The sequence below is a fragment of the Girardinichthys multiradiatus genome, chromosome 18 (assembly GCF_021462225.1).
Source record: "Girardinichthys multiradiatus isolate DD_20200921_A chromosome 18, DD_fGirMul_XY1, whole genome shotgun sequence".
NCBI lineage: Eukaryota > Metazoa > Chordata > Actinopteri > Cyprinodontiformes > Goodeidae > Girardinichthys > Girardinichthys multiradiatus.
This window is the reverse complement of record NC_061810.1, coordinates 17,471,871-17,493,212: the sequence shown is the minus strand read 5'-3', so window position 1 is coordinate 17,493,212 and position 21,342 is coordinate 17,471,871. Positions and strand designations below refer to the sequence as shown.

The following is a 21,342-nucleotide window of genomic DNA, read 5'->3' as shown; positions in this document are numbered from 1 at the left end:
CTAGGACACAAAAAAAAGTGGCATGTCTACTAAACTGTATGTATTCAGCTCCTCAAACTAAATTAGTTTTTCAAAATTGAGACTTAATATTATTAGAATCTCCTAAAAAGGAATATTCTGAAATATTGCAGAATAACATTAAAGGTATGTGAAAATTATTAAACTGTACTATAAGAAATGCATCTAACAATGTAACTTACCATGAATGTTTTTTGAAAAGTAAAGAAATGGAAGAAGTAGTGGGGTTAATACTTACTTTATTTTCATGCTATTAATAGTAATACACCTTTTTGTAATGCAGGTAAGAGGCATCATTTTGCTAATTAGAGGAATGTTTCTTAGCTATCCAAGATTCTGAAAAACTACATATTAGATTACTTCACTGAGAAACACAAGCTTCTTTCTAGCAGTCTGGTTTTAAAAAAAGATCTCTAGCATTATTGGAATTAGTTGAAGAAATCTTTCTTTAGCAAACAAGATATGCATCAGGAATATACATTTTCAAAATACAAAAAGCAATGCTGGACAAAAAAAGGCATGTGCTGAATCACTACAGACTCTTGTTTACAGCCACTTTGCACACTACAAATAAAAGAAATGAAGATAGTTCATAAAGTGGGGGTAGCACAAATTCAAGTGAATCAGGACCAAATTTATAGATCTTGTCAAATTCAAAACTGGTCAAATAATGAACAGAAATAACCAGTTACCAGAAAATATTTTTTTTAAAGTCTGGAAGAAATACAAGTGAAGGGTAAGTTTTAGAAAACATACAATAAGGAGAATGTCCATGGCAGTTTGTGGAACAGTGTGGATGAGGACTTGTATGAATATAAATTGGTTAGGAAAATTTTATTTAAAAATCGCTATTGCAAAAGTACATGGATGTAACATGGTTTTAAGTACACAGTGGCAATCTGGTTTGATAGTGTTTGGTTCTGGTTGATGCCCATTAAGATCAACATACAGGTCCTTCTCAAAATATTAGCATATTGTGATAAAGTTCATTATTTTCCATAATGTCATGATGAAAATTTAACATTCATATATTTTAGATTCATTGCACACTAACTGAAATATTTCAGGTCTTTTATTGTCTTAATACAGATGATTTTGGCATACAGCTCATGAAAACCCAAAATTCCTATCTCACAAAATTATCATATCATTAAAAGGGTCTCTAAACGAGCTATGAACCTAATCATCTGAATCAACGAGTTAACTCTAAACACCTGCAAAAGATTCCTGAGGCCTTTAAAACTCCCAGCCTGGTTCATCACTCAAAACCCCAATCATGGGTAAGACTGCCGACCTGACTGCTGTCCAGAAGGCCACTATTGACACCCTCAAGCAAGAGGGTAAGACACAGAAAGACATTTCTGAACGAATAGGCTGTTCCCAGAGTGCTGTATCAAGGCACCTCAGTGGGAAGTCTGTGGGAAGGAAAAAGTGTGGCAGAAAACGCTGCACAACGAGAAGAGGTGACCGGACCCTGAGGAAGATTGTGAAGAAGGGCCGATTCCAGACCTTGGGGGACCTGCGGAAGCAGTGGACTGAGTCTGGAGTAGAAACATCCAGAGCCACCGTGCACAGGCGTGTGCAGGAAATGGGCTACAGGTGCCGCATTCCCCAGGTCAAGCCCCTTTTGAACCAGAAACAGCGGCAGAAGCGCCTGACCTGGGCTACAGAGAAGCAGCACTGGACTGTTGCTCAGTGGTCCAAAGTACTTTTTTTGGATGAAAGCAAATTCTGCATGTCATTCGGAAATCAAGGTGCCAGAGTCTGGAGGAAGACTGGGGAGAAGGAAATGCCAAAATGCCAGAAGTCCAGTGTCAAGTACCCACAGTCAGTGATGGTCTGGGGTGCCGTGTCAGCTGCTGGTGTTGGTCCACTGTGTTTTATCAAGGGCAGGGTCAATGCAGCTTTTGGAGCACTTCATGCTTCCATCTGCTGAAAAGCTTTATGGAGAGGAAGATTTCATTTTCAGCACGACCTGGCACCTGCTCACAGTGCCAAAACCACTGGTAAATTGTTTACTGACCATGGTATCACTGTGCTCAATTGGCCTGCCAACTCTCCTGACCTGAACCCCATAGAGAATCTGTGGGATATTGTGAAGAGAACATTGAGAGACTCAAGACCCAACACTCTGGATGAGCTAAAGGCCGCTATCGAAGCATCCTGGGCCTCCATAAGACCTCAGCAGTGCCACAGGCTGATTGCCTCCATGCCACGCCGCATTGAAGCAGTCATTTCTGCAAAAGGATTCCCGACCAAGTATTGAGTGCATAACTGTACATGGTTATTTGAAGGTTGACGTTTTTTGCATTAAAAACACTTTTCTTTTATTGGTCGGATGAAATATGCTAATTTTGTGAGATAGGAATTTCGGGTTTTCATGAGCTGTATGCCAAAATCATCCGTATTAAGACAATAAAAGACCTGAAATATTTCAGTTAGTGTTCAATGAATCTAAAATATATGAATGTTAAATTTTCATCATGACATTATGGAAAATAATTAACTTTATCACAATATGCTAATATTTTGAGAAGGACCTGTAGTCATATAGACATGGACAGGAGACAGTCTATAGTTATAGGAGAAAACTATAACAATTAATCCATGATATAGGTGCATTTGTGGATAGTGTAGACTGGATAATTGTAACATGGAGGACAATTTATTGGTAGAAATAATATGGGGAGAGTATATATTTTAGACTGAAATGTATCATGTATACTGGATGAGTCTATGGGGGTAGGATTTAATAAGCATTGGGTTCTTCCTGCTTCTTTTTCTAAATAAATATGACAGTTTGATTTTATAATTGATCATTCTTATTTTACTTTTATCAAATTTTTTTTTTTTGCTAATACTTGTTTACATGGGCTGCACGGTGGCACAGTTGGTAGCACTGTTGCCTTGCAGCAAGAAGGTCCTTGGTTTGACTCCCGGCCGGGGGTCTTTCTGCATGGAGTTTGCGTGTTCTCCCCGTGCATGCGTGGGTTTTCTCCGGGTACTCCAGCTTCCTCCCACAGTCCAAAGACATGCCTGTTAGGTTAATTGGTCAGTCTCATTCATACCCTTAGGTGTGTGAATGAGTGTGTGCATGGTTGTTTGTGTGTTGCCCTGCGAAGGACTGGCGAGCTGTGCAGGGTGTACCCCGCCTCCCGCCCAAAGACTGCTTGAAATAGGCACCAGCTTCCCCCCAACCCACTATGGAAGAAGCGGTATTGAAAATGACTGACTGACTTGTTTACATGTTTGAAATAAAAATGTCATTCATCGTTTCATTATCTTTTCAGAGATTTTCTTTTCAGAGTCTTATTTCCTATCAGAAACAAATTCCTTGGTTGAATGAAAATCATTAAAAACCTTAATCTAGGTTTTAGTTTCAGACTTAGGCTTTAGTTTTAGGCTTTTGGTACATGCAAAATGTGAATCTGAAAACCAACATCCTACTTTGAGAATGAGTACCAGCACAACAGAGAATCTGGATACAAATGTATTTAACATTTTAGTTTTATTTTTGAAACATTTTAAAAATGTATTGGTTCAGGGCGGCGCTGGTGGTGTAGGGGCAAAAGCGCGCGACCATATACAGAGGCTACAATCCTCGAATGGCGGCTGTCCCGGGTTCGGGACCCGGCAACATTTACCGAATGTCTCCCCCTCTCTCTACCCCTCTTTCCTGTCTACCTACTGTCAAAAAATGGAAAAAATAAAGGGCACTAGTGCTGAAAAAATATCTAAAAAAAATATATATATTGGTTCACAACGATGCACTACTGTGTGTTGGTCTATCACAAAAAATCTCAATTAAATATATTGATGTTTGGAGTTGTGTGACAAAATCAGCTTCTTTAGCAATGCTGTTTTGTAAAAACTGGATCAGTTAAGAAATCATTGGCATTAGTATTTAACACTAAAGTTTTTTGCACAGAAAATGCATGGCATAGACATTACAAGCGACCACAAGCAGGACAAAGGAGCTGGCTTCTACAACAGTTTTGTTTAGGTTCCAGTACTGTAGATAATCATACTGGTTTGGCTATTCTGTTTTAGTGCTAATATGTTAAATTGTATATAGTCTCTACAGAAGCTAACGCACATCTCAAAAAAGATTTTGTGAAAAAGATACCTCAATATTTTTTGTCATTTATTTCAGAAAGTGAACACACAAGGCCTACAGATGATAAAGACCCAAATTTCAGTGTCTCATAAAATTAGAATATTACATAAGAGGACTTTGGACCACTGAGCTACCTCCCGGTTCTCCTTTTTCTACCACACTTTTTCCTTGCACTCAACTTTCTAAAATTATAGTTGGATTCACCAGCTTCTTTAGCAATGCTATTTTGTGACTTACCCTCCTTGTGGAGGGAGGGTGTCAATGTCTTCTGGACTCAAGGTAACACCATGAGTCTACAAAACAAATTTTCAGACCATTGAATTTTGGGTTTTCATTATCTGAAAGTAAAAATCATCTAAATGACATGAAATAAATATTTGAAATATTTAACTTGATTTTACTCTTACTCGTAGCCTTCCGCTTCAACCGGGACCAGGTTGCGGGGACAGCAGAGAGTAGAGACACCCAGACGTCCCTCTCCTCACACACCTCTTTCAACTCGTCCGGGGGGAGCCCAAGGCATTTCCGGGACAGCTGAGAAACATAGTCCCTCCAGCGTGTCCTTGGACGAACCTGGAACACCTCCCAAAGAATGAGTCCAGGAGAAAACCGGTATAGATGCCTGGCTCCTCTTGATGTGGAGGAGCAGCGACTCTACTCCAAGCTCCTTCCGGATGACCGAGCTCCTCACCCTATCACTAAGTGAGTGCCCGCCACTCTACTAAGGAAGCTCATTTCATCATTCCACTTGTATCCGGGATCTCGTTCTTTCGGTCATGACCCAAAGTTCATGGCCATAGGTGAGGGTAGGAATGTATTCCCACCGGTAAATCGAGAGCTTCGCTTTTTGGCTCAGCTCTCTCTTCACCACAACAGACTGGCACAGCTTCCCCATTAGTGTGGCAGCCACACCGATCCGTCTGTCGATCTCCCGCTCCATTCTCCCCTCGTGAACAAAACCCCAATATAATTGAACTCCTCCATTTGAGACAGGAACTCTCCTCCAACCTGAAGAGGACAAGCCACCCTTTTTCAGTCTAGAACCATGGCCTCGGACTTGGAGGAGTCGATCTTCTTTCCAGCCGCTTCACATTTGGCTGCGAACCGCCCCAGCGCATGCTGTAGGTCTTGGCTAGAGGGGGCCAGCAGGACCATGTCATCTGCAAAAAGAATAGACAAAATCCACTGGCCCCCAAACCAGACCCCCTCCGGCCCTTGGCTGCGCCTAGAAATCCTGTCCATAAAAGTTATGAACAGGACCGGTGACAAAGGGCAGCCCTGCTGGAGTCCAACATGCACTGGAAACAGGTCCAACTTAGTGCCGGCAATGTGGACCAAACTCATGCTCCGCTTGTACAAAGACCAGATGGCCCCTAAAAAAGGGCCCCCAACTCCATACTCCTGGAGCACCCCCCACAGAGCACCATGAGGGACACAAAACACACGTGGACCAGTTAGGCAAACTCCCATGAACCCTTGAGTACCCTGCAGAGGGTGTAGAGCAATTCCAGTGTTCCACGGCCGGGACGAAAACCATACTGCTCCTCCTGAAGCCAAGGTTCGACTATTGGCTGGACTCTCCTGTCCAATACCCTGGCATAGGTCTTACCAGGGAGGCTGAGAAGTGTTATCCCTCTATAGTTGGAACACTGCCTCCGGTCACCCTTCTTATGAAGGGGGACCACCACCCCAGTCTGCCAGTCCAGAGGCACTGTCCCCGACCACCACGCAATGTTGAAGAGGTGTGTCCACTATGACAGCCCCACAACATCCAGAGACTTGAGGTACTCAGGGCAGATCTCATCCACCCCCGAAGCCCTGCCACCGTAGAGATTTTTAACCACCTTGGTCACTTCAGCCTGGGTGATAAAAGAGTCCAACCCTGAGTCCCCAGCCTCCGCTTCCACCAGGGAATGCGTGACTGCAGGATTGAGCAGATCCTCGAAGTACTCTTTCCACCACCCGATAATGTCCCCAGTCGAGGTAAGCAGCTTCCCACCCCCACTGTAAACAGTGTTGGTGAAGCACTGCTTCCCCCTCTTGACGCGCCGGACGTTTTGCCAGAATTGCTTCGAGGCCAGCCAGTAGTCCATCTCCATGGCCTCATCGAATTCTTACCAAGCCCAAGTTTTTGCCTCTGCCACAGACCAGGCCGCGGCATGCTTGGCCTCATGGTACCCGTCAGCTGCCTCAGGAGTCCCACAAGCCAACCACAGCTGATAGGACTCCTTCTTCAGCTTGACACCATCCCTTATTGCCGGTGTCCACCATCGGGTTCGCGGATTGCCGCTGCGACAGTTACCGCAGAGCAAACGTCTACAGTTACGGGCAGCAGCATCGACAATAGATGTGGAGAACATGGTCCACTCGGACCCTATGTCGCCAACCTCCCCCGGAATCTGGTCAAAGCTCTCCCGAATGTGGGAGTTGAATACATCCCTGGCCGAGGGCTCCGCCAGACGTTTTCAGCAGACCCTCACTATGCGCTTGGGCCTGCCAAGTCTGTCCAGCTTTCTCCTCTTCCAGCGGATCTAACTCACCACCAGGTGGTGATCAATGGACAGCTCAGCCCCTCTCTTCACCCCAGTATCCAAAATATGCGGACGAAGGTCTGACAACATGACAACAAAGTCGATCATCGACCTCCTGCCTAGGGTGCCCTGGTGCCAAGTGCATTGGCTGTAATGAATCTATATGAGTTACACTTTCTGAAATGACTGACAAAAAATATTTTTGAAAACATTTTTGAGATGTACCTGTATGAGTTAATAAGATTCAAAATTGAAAAACAGAAGTCATTAAAATGTCTGTAGTACTGAAATATTATTACACCTTTATGACCACTTATTACAGGTCAACACAAACTTTATCAGATCAGGGGGGCAATGCAAGACTAATTTGATTTTAGGTCTATTTTGTGTTCTGTGTCTTTTTGGTTATTCTAATATAAAAACAGCAAATTCCACTGAACAAAATAAACTTTTATTGCATTTTATAAAATATAGAAAGGTTTTTATTCAAATGGGGCATTGCAAATTAATAAAATTCTAAATAGAAATAGCCATTTCCATTAAGCAAAAACGTTACTTTACATTTGTAGTTGTAATCCAATAAGCCAATGATTACAAACATTAACAGAAAAAATGGGAAAATATAACTGTGTGTAATTATGTAAGTTTTACTTAGTGAACTTAATTACTGAAATATATTAACTAATTTATAAAGGTGGATGCAGTGTATGAATTAGTCATTCACCAACACATTAGTAAAAAGAAAAAAGACTTGGGTTTTAAAATATAAAGCTATTGATAAATACGAATAGCTTGGAACATACTAGATTCTATGTTTTATTCGATAATTAAGGAACAAGATAATATGAACGAGGTTTACTGGTTTAACCTGAAAAATTGATGGATTGATCAAGTGAGCTGGCAACCGTTATCGATGACGTCACATGCAGAACTCACGACCTTGCTACCATAAAATGGGGACGGCGTAACATTCACAGCACTGTGTTTATGCGTTTTAAAATGCGTGTTATTGTTTGAGTACAGATAATACGATTAATCTTGCTCTATATTTTCACAGTGATGTAATATAAGTGTAGCTAGCCACCAAGCTAACGTGTGGTGTTGTCTTTTGTTGCCGGAGTGCTCCTCCCTCCCTGCCCCCTTTTTCCTGTGTTACTCCGCCGTGGCGGAAGTAAGTTGTATCGCCGAGGCCTCATCCTTCCAATGGCGACTGCAAACAGGCTGAATAGAAAGCGGGAGCAACCGTGGAGGGGGGTCAGCGACGTGTAACCGAAATTTAATAAATATATCAGATTTTCCTTTAGCCATAAAGTTAGTCTGAAGATTGTTCCACCTCACCAAATCACGGCCGTTTCCATGGCCAAAAGTCGGAACATTTCGCTCCTTGAGTCGGGTAAGCTGCAGAAGTGAACCCCAATTGATAGCTTTATTTACATCAGTATCGCGCGTACTAATTGATTCTCAGACTGATTTCCTGCCCATTAATGCACTCACTGTTCCATTTCAGAGCTATATTACTTGATTTCTCGTTTCCTAACGACGGGTCCGTGTCGGAGAGCGGCTGAGGTGAGCTGGCGTGCTTTGACTGGCACACTTTGTTGTATTTCGCCATAGTTGATGGGCTACTTGATAATAGTTAATAGACAGGTACTCTAATCAGGATTGCATTTTAATTCCTTCCCAGGTCCTAGCAAGTGAACTCGAGGAACATCAGGTCTGTATTCTCGTTGTCTCTTTTTGCTAGGTAACTGCTAACTAGCTGCTTCGCTGTAGGCTGACTGCTTATAAACTTGGTGAACTCTCTGGACTTTTTAATACACCGTTACGTCCCACTCATTTGACATCATCCGGTTTTAAGATCTATGTGTACCTGCCTTAATTTTTTTAAGTAACTCCGCTTTACTAAACTGTGTTTTCGGCAGCTTTTACCAGGGAGATTGGACTGGCTGGGGAACGAGCATCCCAGAACATACGAAGATGTGGTAAGATTTTTAAGTTTTTAAGTTCATTGCCGATGCTTGTTATTGTCTTGTGACAGGGGGGGGGGGCTGCACGCTCAGTGCTTGTTTACGGTCTTTGTTCTGTTTCCATCTGGACCGCAGATGTAGATCTCTAACTTTTAATGAACCGCAAAGCATAACCTGCTCCCAATAACTAAACTGTTTATCTTTAACTTTTGAATGGCTCTTCTAAAGCCCGCATTAAGGTGAGACTTTAATGGGTTTTTTTTTTTTTTTTTGTACCAGCTGTCGTATTGCAGTCAGGGTGGGTTGTTCGGCTTATCGCTATGCTGAGACGGCTTTGTCGACCAATCAGAAGCCGACTTTCTTTGACTCTGCGTTATTTTGCATGTGACCTGCACTGTGATTGGTCCTTTAAAAAAAAGATAATATTTGCATACAAACCACGCCTTAAGGAACAAGGTTGATAAGTACAGGAAAAATAGTTTGTCAGGCATCCAATTTTTTATATTGCAGGCACAGAGCACAAATTAAACGTTTATAATAATGGAAAAAGCTTTTGGATTATTGCAAACCAGGCAATACAGTCTTAATTAAAACCGATATAGTTTTACTTGTTCATTGTTGGGATATTTTTTGACATAAACAAGTCTTATAGATCTGTAAAAGATCTGAAGCTAAAGGTAAACAATGTAGTAAAAAGTTTAAAAAAAGTAATGAACATTGGTTTGGACCCATGGCATACTTATATTCATCTTCCATGCATTTGTGCTGTACATGGAACCAGCTTTAATATCAACACTCGCAAGAAACCTAAAATAATGTATGTAGACAGCAATGCTTTTCAATAATGGTGTGGTAAAATTAGCTATTTCATCAGGATCTCTATTCTATTATAACTTGGAGCTAATTGGAACACATGTAAATGCATTCTTATCTGTTCTCATGATTGGATTTGTGTTGGGTGGATTGAATTACATACATTTTTATCTACATTTGATTTAGTTTGTCTTGTAAAGTGCCTTGGGGGGACATTTGTAGAACAGAAATAGAAGTGAATTTATGACAAGCTTTAACTATTGTTGCAAACTCAAAATATGTGTCGCCGTAGCTTCGGATAGGTAGAGCTATGTAAGCTATATGCAACTATCGCTAACGGGAATAATTACTGTTCGGAATACAAAACATTAAAATTGGTTGATCTAAGCATGAGCTGACAAGATTTTTTATATATATATCTTATTTAAACATTTAACAACACACTTTTTTAAGCAGATAGCCCCCAATCAACTCAAAAAGTGTTTTTTGTTTTTTTTGGGGTCTGTTGAAAAGTGATTGCTCTTGTTTCATTTGCCCTGACAGGTTGCTGCCAACAGACATGTTGCACCTGACCATTTGCTACAGATCTGTAAGCAAATCGGACCACTCCTCGACAAAGAGGTGCCATCATGTGTCCCAGGTGTGCACTCTCTCCTGGGGTCTGGAAAGCAGTCCATGCTTCGAACTGCAAAAGGTACAATCTTCATGAATCTTTATGTTCAGGAATGTCAGATGGGGTTTTGTTCCTTTCGACTCCACGAGTAGATCAGTTTGTTTGTATAAAACATTACACGATTGTGTAATTGTCAGCGATGATACGTCTGTTCCACTCGTTCACCTGGGAGTTGGCAGAAGCACTTCCAGAACTCTTTGTTTCTGACTTTCAGACTGTGACAGCGTGCAGCTCAAAGCTTCATCATATGCAGCCCTTCATCGGGGCAGACCACCAGAGAGGCCTTTAAACCAGAAGCAACCTCCACACCAGGGTAGGTCCCCGTGTTGTACAAAAAAAATGGAATTGGCATATTTACTTAGAAGTGGTATGTTTACCTGCTTATAATTGTTTTTATTTGTGCTATTTAAAAGCTTTTAAATATTTTGGTGATATCATAATTTTAGTGCTCTACTGTTTTTTTGTGCTCATTATTGCTGATCTGCTATTAGTAAAGGCTGATTGGTAACCTTTTTGTGTTGTTGGTCCTAATCTTGACATTAAAGTTGTGCTGTTTAATTTAGTAGCGGAGCTGCTTGATGTTAGACAGCCTCTAACCTTTCCTGTTTCATTGTGTATCGAGGGACTCACCTTCTGTGCTGTGTCACATATATTCTTGTCGAACCAGTTTGCAGCAGTGCTTCTTATTTGAAATCTGTCCTGCCATGAGAAAAGCAATGCACATGTTTGGCTCTTGGATATTTGGGTTGTTTTTATATAGATATGGAGTTACCATTAAACAAGCATTGTGGTCTCTGTAGGATCAAATTATCCTGAAACAACGTTTGGTTTGGTTGCCCTCGGCACCTTCTAATGCAGATGTTTCATCAATTGTAATTATTTCAATGTTAGGTTTTAAAACGTTTTCCTGTGATGGAAAATTACATCTTTCTCAGGCAAATACGAATGGGTATAAATGAAAAGTTTGTTGTTCTGGACACCTTAATGTGAAATTCATCAGGTCTATGGTGTTCTGTTGGGTTAAAAACATGGAGCCTGAGGCATAGCTTGATAATTCATAGCAACAGAAGCCTGTTAGTTTGACAACAATCAGCACTAATCCTAAAGTGTTGGGTCATTAGTTGCGTGGAAGTTCTTATTCATTTAGGGGTTCCCCACAGCAACAGATGCAGACTCGATGTATCTGATGTTCGCAGAAATGAACATTCATTTTTATCTGGCAAGCTAGATGTTTGTGGTAAAGATAAAGATGCGGTAAACCATCTGTTTTATTGTTGTTTTTTAATTTTATCTTCTGGCGATAGTTTCCACCTTCGCTCACATTAATTGTATCTCATTGTCTCTGCTCTTGTCATTCAAGCCTGGCAGTTTTTATCTCTGATCTGGTGTGTTTTTATCATTAACAGTGAAGGTACATGTAGGGAGGGAGCTAACTGGAGTGCAGCGCTTCAGCTCCATCAGTCCTGTCAGCACCTATGAACACATGCGTCTGCATAGGCGGATCCTCGGGCATCTGTCTGCAGTGTACTGTATCGCATTTGATCGCACTGGTCTCAGGATCTTCACGGTAAGATGGGACCACTCAGCACGTGTCATAACTGAACAAATCTTGTTGGCCTGATTGTGTTATTTATTAGGAATGTCCAAATCAGGATTTTTTTTAACTCTCTGATAAAAATTGAATTGTCAGTATCCGAAACAAGTCCTAGTTTCTTACTGTATTAAATATCAATGACATGCATGTGCCTGAAAACCCAGTGGCTCACACTGATACCAGTTCAGATGGATATTTTGTCTGAACTGGAGTTTCTGTAGGACTTCAAGTTTCTAATTGTATTTGACTACATATATACATCTGCAGCCTTAAATGCACTCATGTTTTTCTTTAGCTAACCTTTTTATATGGAGCAGTTTGCTGAAGTGCTAGGCTATTTCCAAGCATTTTTATTCTCTGGTTTGATATAACCTGTAGATGATTTGACTCACAAAACGAACAGCAAACATAGTTTTCCTACTCATAAACTTAGGGCTTTGCTTTAATCGTCATTAAAACTGAATTGATTTTGTTTCGGCTCCTCTCTATGCAGCTTTCTCACAAGCAGAAAGTTGTCAAGGGATATTTGAGCACAGAGGAGCTGAGGCAGCAAATATAGTCTCTCTTTCACTGTGAACATCACTCTAAGGGTAAAAAAAAATGTATATTGTTAAGGAAAACCCAGGCAGGGCTCACATAAAGCTGCGTGTCTGGAATTTGCCCTGTCAATTTTCAGGTCTACTTCATGTGCAGTGTTTGCCAAACTCTATTCATGTCGGGCACATTATTTTGTTGATTTAGCAAACAAAGCCTCAGACAGTACACCAACAACAGGTATTTGGTGTTTAGTTTAATCAGGGACTGGGATATTGACCATTAAAGTGGGCTTTCCTCATGACATCCCTATTGTATGTTGTGGCATGCTGCTATCATCTTTCTCCTAAAGCCAAAATAACTCCTCCTTTAAGGGCTCAGATGATTGTTTGGTGAAGATCTGGTCTTCATTTGATGGAAGGCTTCATTCGACGTTGCGAGGACACTCTGCAGAAATCACAGACCTGGCTGTCAACTATGAAAACACACTAATTGCTGCAGGAAGCTGTGACAAGACCATCCGTGTGTGGTGCCTTCGTACCTGCGCCCCTGTGGCTGTGCTGCAGGGACACAGTGGATCCATTACCTCCCTCCAGGTAATGAAATTGGTTTCAATAAAATAACACTGTTATTTATCAATGTGGGACAATATCCTGTTGTAAAGATAAAAAGAGAGCAGGTATATATTTCTTAACTTTTGCAGTATCTAATTGTCTAGTAACGATTTGAAACGATGCCTTGTCAGAACTGTTACTGCACCGTTAGAAGAGTCTTTTTTTTTTCTCACCCATTCGCCTCGTGGGATAGGAATTGTACAAGCTCACCTGGAACATTGTAACATGGAAAAAAAGCAGTGCTTCTTTAGAGAATTGGGTTAGCCTTGAAAGCTGGTGAAGAACAAGGCAAAATGGGTCAGAACTTTTTTTTTTTTTTATATATAAGTACAAAGCGCCCTTTGATGATTCAGTGATAGTTACTTCAGTTGAAATGGCTGTCCTGGCTAAAGTGGAGTCCTAAAACTGAGAAGGCGTTGCATGTCGCTCCAAACAATATCCGAGGACGTAAGACTTGGAGATTTGACTTTATTTTTCAGATTTTTGGATATTTTTATGTTTCAAGGTTTGTGCTGTGTTTTGAGATATCAGTGTGATTTAGACTAAAAGAGCATAAATACTGACTATATTAATATACAAATAAAAAAAACTGTGCAGTTCTGTTAGATTATTCATAGTTACATAAGACGCGACAGAATGTCACTCAGTCTGGTCTTCGTCAGCTGTTGTGTTGCTGCTTGTTCTCTCCCCCTCTATCAGAAGTGTGCAGCCTGGTCACTACATGCAGGGCTGTCTTCTAGCAACGTTTTCTTTCTTTAGACGGGGTTCCCATATGTGCAGCTAACCTGCCTACACAGTCTTTTTTTTTTTCCTCCGGGTCAGGGGTGGGCGATACAGCTATATTAGATTATGAAAGATTAGGACTTGCCAAAGCAACGGAGACCATTTTTATCCAAAGGCCTTTGCACAGAAGCATCAGTTTTAATTTCCACCCCTTCCATTAGGTTTGGAAACTTGCTTTTATGTAGCAAGTCTTCACCATACCTGTCTGTTGCTGTCACCATCTCTTAAAGGGAAATGTGCTGAGCTTTTCCTAATGTTAACTAATGCAAATTTTTAGTGAATTAAGTAGATATTTACCAGATATTTTAGTTGTGTATTTCCATGAGAGACGTCCCTGCAACCAGATAATACGGGACAAACTGCAGCTGATTTAGCAGCAGTGTTTTAACACCCATTCCTAAATAACACAGACACCACACTGCTGGTGTTATCTCAGCTTTATGGAGCCTTACAATCCACGTATTTGACAAGTTTTCACATACTGCTGCCGTTTATTTAGTGAAGACGAATATAAAATGTATAACATGTTTTTTTACCGTGTTTTATTTTGTTCAGTAAAGCACCACCACAAAGTTCAGCTACAGCAATGGGAAGATTTATATCAAGACGTAACGGTCTAGTGGTTTACTGCGCATATTTCCAAAAGTTTGGATCTAAGATTTATTTATTTTTGGTCTATAACCTTTGAAACGACTTCATCTATTCGATCTGTATTATTATTTATTCTGTAGTAAGGAAATGTCAACAGATGCCCAACACATATTACTACATAGCCCAGACAGACTTTGCTTTGTTTTGGCCACGTTTTGAAGCTGAACTGAGTATACGGCCTTTTGAATACGTTTTCTGAATGAAAACAGCAGGTCAGTTGAGATCTTGTTGTGTTTGAAAAACATCTCTCAGCTTTCACTTCTTCTGGTTTTATTGCCGTAACAAAGAAACCAAGAGCAGAAGTACCGGTTCACATATTTCATGAGTAATGGAAGCCTTTTTGTTGTGTTTGTGAACCATATTTTGAAGTTAAATGTTTTATGGAGGTGGGTGAAATGATTCTAGTCAAGTCCTTCAGTTTCATGAGTTACTCATCACTTTTTAGGCACCAGAAATTAAAAGGGATCTGATGACCTGAGAGCAGGTTTTTTTTTGTTTCACTGGAGCAGGCCTTTGTGGGGATGTTAACCCCCTTTGTTGAGCTTTTTTTTTTTTTTCCGTCTGCGCAAAATGATTTGAGCGATTCCCTGTTCTGACGTGCATTTCTCTTTTTTGTTTTTAGTTTTCACCGTTTGCCAAGGGCTCCAGACGTTACATGCTGTCCACGGGAACGGATGCCACCGTCTGCTTCTGGCAGTGGGACGTCAACAACAGCAACTTCAGGTGAGCACTGCTTATTTAAACACCGTTTAGGTGTTGCAGTGTTTTTTTTTTTTTTTTTTTAGAAATGACTGCTGAGACTAATACACTCTTCCTTTATTTGAAAAAAAAAAAAAAAAGAGCTCTCAGAAAGACGAGGAAGAAAAAATGTTAAAATGAATTTTATATTTGAATGTTTTTTGTTTTCTATCATGTTGACCTTTTTAATGAAATTTACCTGAAATGCATCCACACCAGAATATTTTAACAATCTAAACAAAATGTTGTCATTTTTTTGTCCTATTTGCCCATTTGTCCTTTTTTTTTTATATTGCAATTAAAGAAAAAAAAACTTTTTCATAAATCTCAAGAATCTTGCCTTCAGTATTTAAGTGCCAATGAAGCTGTTTCACTGAGGAAAAACAAAACCTGGAAGATTCCAGCTTTTGCCTTTTTTATAATTTGCATTTTAAAATAAAGTATATGATGTACAGCAGGCAGGATACCAGTGAAGTTGTGCATTAGCTGAACTAATGAGATGTGAAGCTAAACTTCAGAAAAATGTAGCAATCGGTATAAAACGCAGACACGTGGATGAGCCTGTAGGCACCAGACTGCTGATAAGACAGACTGCGCAGTGTTTTTCCTACATGATGATAAATCTGGTCCTTTTTGACGGTTGTCTGCCCTTGTCAGTATAAGTTGGTTGTCACTGTTCATGTAAATTAACCGACATTCTGTCTGTTCTCGTTAAAGCGATCGGCCATGCAAATTTACAGAGCGGCCGAGGCCAGGGGTCCAGACTGTGTGTTCCTCATTCAGTCCAGGTAATTGTCATTTCTGACACTGTTGCTGCATGAACAAATGCTTAAAGATGCTCATCACTAAATGATCCTGTTTTCAGGTGGGATGTTCTTAGCAACAGGAAGTACAGACGATGTCATTAGAATATACTACCTGGGAAGCGGGAGTCCAGAGAAGATATCAGAGCTCCATGAGCACACGGTTAGCTAGCTTCAGTTTTCTAGCATACAGCACTTTGCAAAGAACTTTGCAATTTTATACTTGACAAAGGTGTAACATTTTAACTTATAACGACTGTCTATATATCTACTTTGTTAGGATAAAGTGGACAGCATCCAGTTTTGCCACTCCGGTGAAAGGTATGTGTATTTAATGTGGCACTATGTGTGCTTGTAGTAAGTCAGTACTGAGTTTAATGTAGCATTGTACAAAGGAAGCTGCATTCTGTCTTAGATTTGTGAGTGGAAGTCGAGATGGAACCGCTCGAATCTGGAAGCTCCATCAGCGGCAGCGGTGGAGGTGCATCTTGCTCAGCATGTCTGCAACTCTTCCAGGGTAAGGGCTGATTTAGCTGTGAACTGGTGTGGCCTCAAAACGTTTATTTCTCCTGGTGGCATTTAGATTATTGCTTGCTGAGTGAGTATTGTGATTATGGCGCACTCTAAAAAGTTTCATTTGTTCACATGTATTTGGTCAGTTGTCAGATGGCTCTGTCATCTGTTGGAAGAAAAATTGCTTCCAAGTTGTGAAGATTTTTCTGTGGAACGTTTGTGAAAAAGGAATCGGGATAAAAGAGAAAATTCTCATATTTTGTTTAATACTTTTTAAAGCTTCATTTACTCCAGTTTTTTACTCCACCTAACTTGTCTATCTTTGATTTGACCGAATGATTCAGATGTTGATGGATTCAACTTTTATCACCAAGACCCGGTTTACACGACAACGTTTTCTGGTGAAAACGAAAACGTTTAGTTGCATTTCTGCTGTTCGTCTACATGACAACGGCGCACATTTTCTCTGAAAACGGCACAATCTGAGAATGGGTTCCAGAGTGCAATGGTTTGAAAACGTCCCGGTCTCAGTTATCATGTTGACAGAAGAACTGAATCTCCTTGTATGAGGAAGCCCTGGCTCATGTGCTGTATGACTGCAATCAGTAGAAATGAAAGCGCACAATGTATCGGCTGCCGACCGGTTTAAAACCACACAGGACGAAGAAATCAATAATAACAATGGCAGAGTACTTGTGCTGCTAACTCCTTCTTAATCTAACAATGTTTCTCCAACAAAGTGCTGATTTTCTCCCCTGTTTTCTAAGCAGTGTTTGCGCATGTTGTTGAGTTTCAGAGAACACACTGCCTAATAGTGGCGGGGTGGTGGAATTGCACATTGTCACAGCTCTACTGGTGCTTTGAGAACGCAGATTGTAACTAAAATGTTGTCATGTGTTCCCGTATTCATTGGGTCTTTGTCGTGTAAACATGGCCCAAGGTGTGTAATGCATAAGATGGAAATTGTGCTGCAGGTTAGGTGATAGAAGCATTAGTTCTAATTACAAAGATATAACATTTCATGCATCAAAACGTTTGTTCCCATACTTCAAGGGATTTTTACCAAACTCAAAATATGCATCAAAGTTCATGGTCTTCGTGTGTGTTATTGTTGGCCAAAAATATTGACAGTTCTTACATTTGATGCCTTTAGTCTATAAAGACGACTCTAATTTTCCTGTATTCAACTCAGCGATCAGAGCCGATCATGGGAAAACTGACTGACTGGTTCTACACCCTAGATAGAGCTGAGGTAGCTCACATAACAGTCACACAGTCTGCCAGACTGTTTTATGCAACAATACAGGGAGGGTTTCTTTGTTGTAGCATAGGAGAAGCCACCAGTTAAATGTGGATTTTGAGCTAAGTGAAAGATAAGGTATACAAAGTATTTGTGTTAAACACAAACAGGTTCCAGCTTGCATTTTGCTGCAATCTTTTTTGCAAAAAGTCAGCTTTAAATACTTGGATATTACCATGAGATGCAAGCTTGAAGTCAGGATTTTACCTGTCGTTTTAATGAAGCTGAGCTGGTAGGGGAGCTACTGTTTTGGTGCCAAATCATTATTTCTTTGTATTAGTGTTGAACCAACAAGCGAAGAGGACACCTACTTTAAACCCAAAGTTACCATGGTTGCGTGGGATCGCCATGACAATACAGTCGTCACGGCTGTTAACAACCATCTCCTCAAAGTGTGGAACTCCTACACAGGACAGCTGCTACATATCCTAAAAGTAAGTTTGCACAAATCAGTTTATTGCTCAGCGAAGACCCACGGCACTGTTTTATTCTCATTCTCGAAGGAAGTGATTAAATGCTGTCAATGTTGTCTTCAGGGCCATGAGGCCGAGGTGTTTGTCCTCGAACCTCACCCTTTTGATCCCAGGATCATCCTGTCTGCTGGCCACGATGGGAACGTCTTCATCTGGAATCTGCAGCGAGGAACAAACACAAAGCATTACTTCAACATGGTACGCACTCTCTGCACAAGCACAATGGGATGTTTATAGAATGGGAAACGCAGCAGTAGTGCTGTTATTTAGAATTTCTCATGTAGCTAATTGTGACAAATGACAACAGGATGAGAGAAAACACTTGGTTTAATACAGTTTATTGGTACTTTAATCTGTTTTTATTTCAATCCAGCTTATTTACATATAACAAAGGGGGGTAAAATACACTTGTGGTGATCTCCTTGCATGTACTTTGTTTTGCACATTGCAGATTGAAGGTCAGGGTCATGGAGCTGTATTTGACTGCAAATTCACTCCTGATGGTCAGCGGTTTGCCTGCACAGACTCACATGGCCATCTGCTCATCTTTGGCTTCGGCAGCTCCAAACCCTATGACAAGGCAAGAAAAAAAGACAGAAAATGTTTATCATTATGTCGGTACTGCAGACTTACCTGTCATACGCATTTTTGTACAGAGAAGTAGTAATGTAGTAATCATTAGGCTGGTTAGAGAAGAACTGAAAAGTGAAGCTGTTTTTTTTTTTTTTTTGTGGTTTCCACAGCTTCCAGACCAGGTGTTCTTCCACACAGATTACAGGCCGCTGATTCGAGATGCCAATGGCTTTGTGTTGGATGAGCAGACACAGCAGGCACCTCATCTGATGCCCCCTCCGTTCTTGGTAGATGTAGATGGAAACCCCCATCCACCCAGGTAATCAAGACAATAAAGGATCTACATTGTTCTACCGGGTTTGGCCTGTCATGCTCTCAGATCTAACATCTCTACTGCCAGCTGTCTTTTTTTAGTCTGGAGACTATAATTTGAAAGGAATATTAGGTACCTTTTTAACAAAAACACTGGTCCTGGATTTAAGATTCATAATCCCGTTCTGTAGGTTTTTTTTTCATTAAGGTGTTTGTTCAGAAATGTACTTATTTCAGATCTCAGATTTTGTAACACTTATACCTTCTAATAGCAGTTTTAGCTCCTTTCAGTTTCTTTTTAAAAACTAATTTATAAGTGCAGTGTTGACAATTGTTTCTAACCTTCCTTCTATACATGTTTATTGAGTGATTATAATTGGAGCAAAGGTGGCTGTGTGGAAGAAAATTCCTGTAAAAGAGGAATTTACTAGAAGATAAACACAAAGGCCAGTGAAGTGAAGAGTTGTCTTTCCTAAGCCGGCTTTTGTCCCTTCTGACGGTGATTAGTCTCGCTGGTATTGCTAAAAAAAAAAAAAAGTCTCCCTTTGTCTTCTCTAGGGAATTTAAATCAGTGGTCTGCAACTCTGGAGCAACAAGTGGCTCCTTGGACCTTCCATATTGGCTCTTTATTAGAATTAGCTAAAACCCTAAAGAACAAACAAATGGTTTTTAAACGTATAATAAATGCAAGTTTTAGTTCTTTTTCATGGAATAATTGCAATGAATTGCCACAATAGAACGACACTAAAAGTACTAGAAATTATTTTTCAAATCTGTTGTTCTTGTCATTAAATTTGTTACTGTGCTTTTTTTAAACATTTTCCACAAATATCAACATCCCATAGCAAAATTGTACCCCTTTTTGCAAAATGGGTCTTTTATGGTGATCTCACCTTTCTAGTTTTTTATTTCCTTGCAAAACGTAAAATTTGACTTGTTTCCAGATACCAGCGTCTTGTCCCGGGGAGGGAGAACATTGCTGCTGAGCACCTGGTTCCTCAGCTGGGATATGTAGCCACCAGTAAGGCTGGAGTTTTACTAATCTTTCCAGAAAACATTTTACCAAAACTTTTTTTCATCATGTAATCGACTTAAAAATAATGCAAGGAAGCTTCATAAGAGAGCACCTAAACTATGATTCACACAGGTTTTTGATCCTGCTTTATCTTCGCTTTAGGTGATGGAGAAGTGGTGGAGCAGGTGATCAGCCAGCAGACTGCAGAACCTGAGGAGATTTCAGTGAGACGTAGCAGCCTTCTAGACGAGGCCATCCGACAGCTGCAGCAACAACAGGACCGACAGAACCAGCTTGGGACAGAAGCAGCACCAGGTCCCGAAGGCAGATCAGAAGGCCCAGTGTTGGCACCAGCACCAAGTACTCCACGCAGAGGTAGTATGAGTACTATGAGACAAAACAATGCAGAGGAACAGAGTGTCCTTGAATTTTGTCCAATTATTGTTTTTCTTTTTCCGTCTCCTCGCAGTGTCTGTGAATGACCGAGCAGACGTGCAATCACCACCTAACGTGGGTCTGAGACGAAGTGGACAAGTAGAGGGTGTAAGGCAGATGCACCAAAATGCTCCTCGTAGTCAGATGGCCACAGAAAGAGACCTGCAGGCCTGGAGACGCAGGGTGGTGGTGCCAGAACTGGCCACCAGCAACTACAGGTACAACATTTCTACCTCGAAAAAAGAGACATCCAAACTTTACTCTCACAGGACTGTGGGAGTGCTTTAAATACTACTTCATAGTAGGTCTTCCCAGTTCCTCGATGCAGCTCGATACATTTTCATAACCCCTTTTGAAAAAATAGATAATAAAATTAGAATTTTAGTTTTCAACAATCAATATTTTGGTTATGAGTAAATAAAATTATAATATTTATTAATACTTTTGAAATATTTATTAATAGAAAAAAATGTCCATCAGTCGGAGTTGGAAATGTGCGTTCATCGTATTTAATAGCAGTTTCTCGTACCCCTTTTATTCTGTTTCTCAAAATAAACAAAATGGACAACGTTTCAGGAACCAGGAGGATGTTCGAACTGCCAGAGGAGATGAGGAGGTGCTCCTGTACAACACAAAGAGGAGACGAATCATTTTTGGTAGCTGCCGGGTAGGTTTCCTGTTCCTTTGTTTGACTATCTTCAAAAAGTTGATTCATTTCAGGATTAAATAAAAAAAACAACAACTTTGCATTAAGATTTCTTACACATAGACTGTAATTAATATTTATTTCTTAAATAGAATTCTTGAATGAGTTTTGCTTCACTATCCACCCAATAGTTGTTTGCGCACCTTTTTTCTAAAACATTTTGTTTGGTAAAATACTTT

At 40.6% G+C, this 21,342-nt stretch overlaps 1 protein-coding gene across 3 annotated transcripts in view; it reads left to right on the top strand.

The window, feature by feature from the left end:
- Nucleotides 1–7,753: 7,753 nt before the first annotated feature.
- brwd1 (bromodomain and WD repeat domain containing 1) overlaps nt 7,754–21,342 on the top strand; it is a 30,218-nt gene continuing 16,629 nt past the window's right edge. For 2 of the 3 annotated variants that reach the window (XM_047391335.1, XM_047391334.1), the window contains exons 1-21: nt 7,754–8,059; nt 8,174–8,232; nt 8,351–8,380; nt 8,589–8,648; nt 9,990–10,140; nt 10,334–10,432; nt 11,526–11,686; nt 12,622–12,843; nt 14,918–15,018; nt 15,751–15,821; nt 15,899–15,999; nt 16,117–16,157; nt 16,252–16,353; nt 17,930–18,083; nt 18,186–18,320; nt 18,574–18,702; nt 18,866–19,014; nt 19,952–20,028; nt 20,185–20,397; nt 20,492–20,675; nt 21,034–21,124. In XM_047391335.1, the coding sequence (XP_047247291.1) occupies nt 8,023–8,059; nt 8,174–8,232; nt 8,351–8,380; nt 8,589–8,648; nt 9,990–10,140; nt 10,334–10,432; nt 11,526–11,686; nt 12,622–12,843; nt 14,918–15,018; nt 15,751–15,821; nt 15,899–15,999; nt 16,117–16,157; nt 16,252–16,353; nt 17,930–18,083; nt 18,186–18,320; nt 18,574–18,702; nt 18,866–19,014; nt 19,952–20,028; nt 20,185–20,397; nt 20,492–20,675; nt 21,034–21,124 (2,367 nt within the window). In that variant the 5' untranslated portion in view covers nt 7,754–8,022. The remainder of the gene's footprint in view (nt 8,060–8,173; nt 8,233–8,350; nt 8,381–8,588; nt 8,649–9,989; nt 10,141–10,333; nt 10,433–11,525; nt 11,687–12,621; nt 12,844–14,917; nt 15,019–15,750; nt 15,822–15,898; nt 16,000–16,116; nt 16,158–16,251; nt 16,354–17,929; nt 18,084–18,185; nt 18,321–18,573; nt 18,703–18,865; nt 19,015–19,951; nt 20,029–20,184; nt 20,398–20,491; nt 20,676–21,033; nt 21,125–21,342) is intronic. The other variant, XM_047391331.1, reaches the window with a different exon arrangement.